This window comes from Buceros rhinoceros, unplaced genomic scaffold (assembly GCF_000710305.1).
Source record: "Buceros rhinoceros silvestris isolate BGI_N320 unplaced genomic scaffold, ASM71030v1 scaffold3615, whole genome shotgun sequence".
NCBI classification, from domain to species: domain Eukaryota; kingdom Metazoa; phylum Chordata; class Aves; order Bucerotiformes; family Bucerotidae; genus Buceros; species Buceros rhinoceros.
This window is the reverse complement of record NW_010410960.1, coordinates 1-3233: the sequence shown is the minus strand read 5'-3', so window position 1 is coordinate 3233 and position 3233 is coordinate 1. Positions and strand designations below refer to the sequence as shown.

At 59.1% G+C, this 3233-nt stretch overlaps 1 protein-coding gene across 1 annotated transcript in view; it reads right to left on the bottom strand.

Annotated features, from left to right (window-relative positions):
- Window positions 1–3046, bottom strand: part of LOC104493154 (olfactory receptor 14A16-like) — a gene marked incomplete at both ends in the record, with an annotated part of 5575 nt that extends 2529 nt beyond the window's left edge. The window contains 2 exons of the mRNA XM_010135784.1: window positions 2517–2622; window positions 2927–3046. Coding sequence (XP_010134086.1) covers window positions 2517–2622; window positions 2927–3046 — 226 coding nt within the window. The remainder of the gene's footprint in view (window positions 1–2516; window positions 2623–2926) is intronic.
- Between the last annotated feature and the right edge of the window lie 187 nt (window positions 3047–3233).

Here is a 3233-nt window from a genome sequence, read left to right as displayed (position 1 = left end):
GGCCCGGGGTGCTGCAGGCAGAGCCCTCAGCCCTGCTGCGCTGGGCAGAGGAGCTGCTGCTGGGCAGAGCTGCCCCAGTGCCAGCAGCTCCCTCCTCCAGGCCAAGAGCCCAGCCCAGCTCAGCAGCTCAGGAGCAGCCCAAGGTGGCCCTCAGGGCTCCCTCCAGGGGTCACAGTGGCTTCGGCGGAACCTGCTGGGAAACACCCTCAAGCCAGCACTGACGTTGTCTCTCTCACCTGTGTCCTCAGTGTCATTTCTCCTATTAGAAATAATTCGGGCATAAGAATCACCTTTCTTTGTGCTGTCATTGGGCAGGACACCAGGAAGGTCACAGCAAAGGATCCCATTTCCCAGCCTGGGGAGCATATCCCCAGCGGGGTGAATTTTACCATTGTATTCTGGGTTTGTAGTCCTAGGGCTAGAAAGACATTTGTCCACCTTTTGACTGTGTCTTTTTGCTTCATGTCTCTGCTCTGAAGCCAAGCCTTCCCACACACGGACACTTGGTGCCAGGTTTCAGAGCTTGCCTGGTGCCACTGCTGGGGTGACTCAGCCAAAGGGTGGGTCAATGCCCTCAGAGAAAGACATTTGCCCACCTTTTGACTGTGTCTTTTTGCTTCATGTCTCTGCTCTGAAGCCAAGCCTTCCCACACACGGACACTTGGTGCCAGGTTTCAGAGCTTGCCTGGTGCCACTGCTGGGGTGACTCAGCCCAAGGGTGGGTCAATGCCCTCAGCAATGCCCTCGGCCAAGGGCACAGACAGGACAAGGTGGAGCCGTTCGTGTTGGAGACAGAGCTGTGAGACTCTCACCTGTGTCCTCAGTGTCATTTCTCCTATTAGAAATAATTCGGGCATAAGAATCACCTTTCTTTGTGCTGTCATTGGGCAGGACACCAGGAAGGTCACAGCAAAGGATCCCATTTCCCAGCCTGGGGAGCATATCCCCAGCGGGGTGAATTTTACCATTGTATTCTGGGTTTGTAGTCCTAGGGCTAGAAAGACATTTGTCCACCTTTTGACTGTGTCTTTTTGCTTCATGTCTCTGCTCTGAAGCCAAGCCTTCCCACACACGGACACTTGGTGCCAGGTTTCAGAGCTTGCCTGGTGCCACTGCTGGGGTGACTCAGCCAAAGGGTGGGTCAATGCCCTCAGCGGCGGGCAGCGCAGGGAGCTGAGTGATCAGGCCCATGTCACTGTGTGGCCATTCTCCATCGTCTTTGAAAGGTCCTGGAGCGTGTGGGAAGTCCCTGACAATGGGGAAAGTGCAGAGCCTTCCAAAAATGCCCAAAGGGTGTGCAGGGAGCCAAAGTCTGCACCCCAGATTGTGCTCATTTCGGTCCCAGCGCTGGGTGTCTGGAAGAGAAGGTGACTGGATTTACCCAGGGGAGCTTGTGTCTCGCCACCCTTTGCTTTCTTTGATGGAAGGACAGGATGCTGAACACAGGGAGACCAAGGCTTGTCTTCTCACCTGGAAGTCAGGGACGTTTGCAACCTCTCCCCTGCTCAGCATTCTTGTGCCCCAGTTGAATGTTCTGGCCTGCGTGGGGGGATAAGTAGATGGGTCAGTAACAAGAAGGATGGTCGGGCTCAGAGGGAGCAGATCAACACGTCGCACTCTGCCTGGAGGCATCTCGCTTATAGGAGTGTACCCCGGAGCCAGCCCCGGGAGGCCTGGTCTACCCACACTTCAGGGAGGCCAGGTCTACCCCAGAGAGCCAGGGGCTGCTCCTGCCCCATCTCCTCCTAAACTTGGGACATGACAATCAGCAGCACAAGCCAGGGGCAGCTTCAGCCGCATTTCCTTCTCTGACATCACCGAGCCCAGCCCAAGTGAGTGTCGGAGAGGTCTGGTCCAAAGTCCGCCGCTGGCACGGGGACGTCAGGTCTACCCGGGCACCACACGAGAGACCGGGAGGCCTGGTCTACCGGAGACTTCGGGTGGCCTCGTCTACCCCGGCTCTGGCAAGGGGAAGCGGGGTCCGCCGCTTTCCCGGGGGGCTAGGTCTACCCAAGCGCCTTCAGCGCGAGGCCTGGTCTTCCCCTGCACCATCACAGGGGGAACAGCTCTAAGCAGAGTCCAGGCGGGCAGATCTACCCCAGAACCGGTACGGGAAAGCACGTTGTACTCCACCACTGCCCCACCTCCTCCTAACCTTGGGACATGCCAATCAGCAGCCCAAGCCAGGGGCAGCTTCAGCCGCATTTCCTTCTCTGACATCACCGAGCCCAGCCCAAGTGAGTGTCGGAGAGGTCTGGTCCAAAGTCCGCCGCTGGCACGGGGACGTCAGGTCTACCCGGGCACCACACGAGAGACCGGGAGGCCTGGTCTACCGGAGACTTCGGGTGGCCTCGTCTACCCCGGCTCTGGCAAGGGGAAGCGTGGTCCGCCGCTTTCCCGGGGGGCTAGGTCTACCCAAGCGCCTTCAGCGCGAGGCCTGGTCTTCCCCTGCACCATCACAGGGGGAACAGCTCTAAGCAGAGTCCAGGCGGGCAGATCTACCCCAGAACCGGTACGGGAAAGCACGTTGTACTCCACCACCGGCACCGGGAGGCCAGGTCTAGACACCAGTCCAGGCAGGCTGGCCCCGTCTACCGCGACGGCAGCTCTGGGAGGCCCGGTCTACCCAGCGAAAGAGAGGGCTATCAAGCCCGGCACAAGCTAGGGGCTGCTCCTGCTCCATCTGCTACTCACGGACCTGTGACATCCCAAAGACCTACACAAGCCAGGGGCTGTTTGTCCAAGAAGCACAGGTCAAAGAACCATCGGCATGGACTTCCCAAGGACCAACCCTGCCTCAGTGAGCTGCCTGCCTGCCTCTGTGCATGAGGGGAGAACAGGGGATGGCGTTTCCTTCAGCTTCAGCATGACCTTTGGGCGTCACAGGGGGAACAGCTCTAAGCAGAGTCCAGGCGGGCAGATCTACCCCAGAACCGGTACGGGAAAGCACGTTGTACTCCACCACCGGCACCGGGAGGCCAGGTCTAGACACCAGTCCAGGCAGGCTGGCCCCGTCTACCGCGACGGCAGCTCTGGGAGGCCCGGTCTACCCAGCGAAAGAGAGGGCTATCAAGCCCGGCACAAGCTAGGGGCTGCTCCTGCTCCAGCTGCTACTCACGGACCTGTGACATCCCAAAGACCTACACAAGCCAGGGGCTGTTTGTCCAAGAAGCACAGGTCAAAGAACCATCGGCATGGACTTCCCAAGGACCAACCCTGCCTCAGTGAGCTGA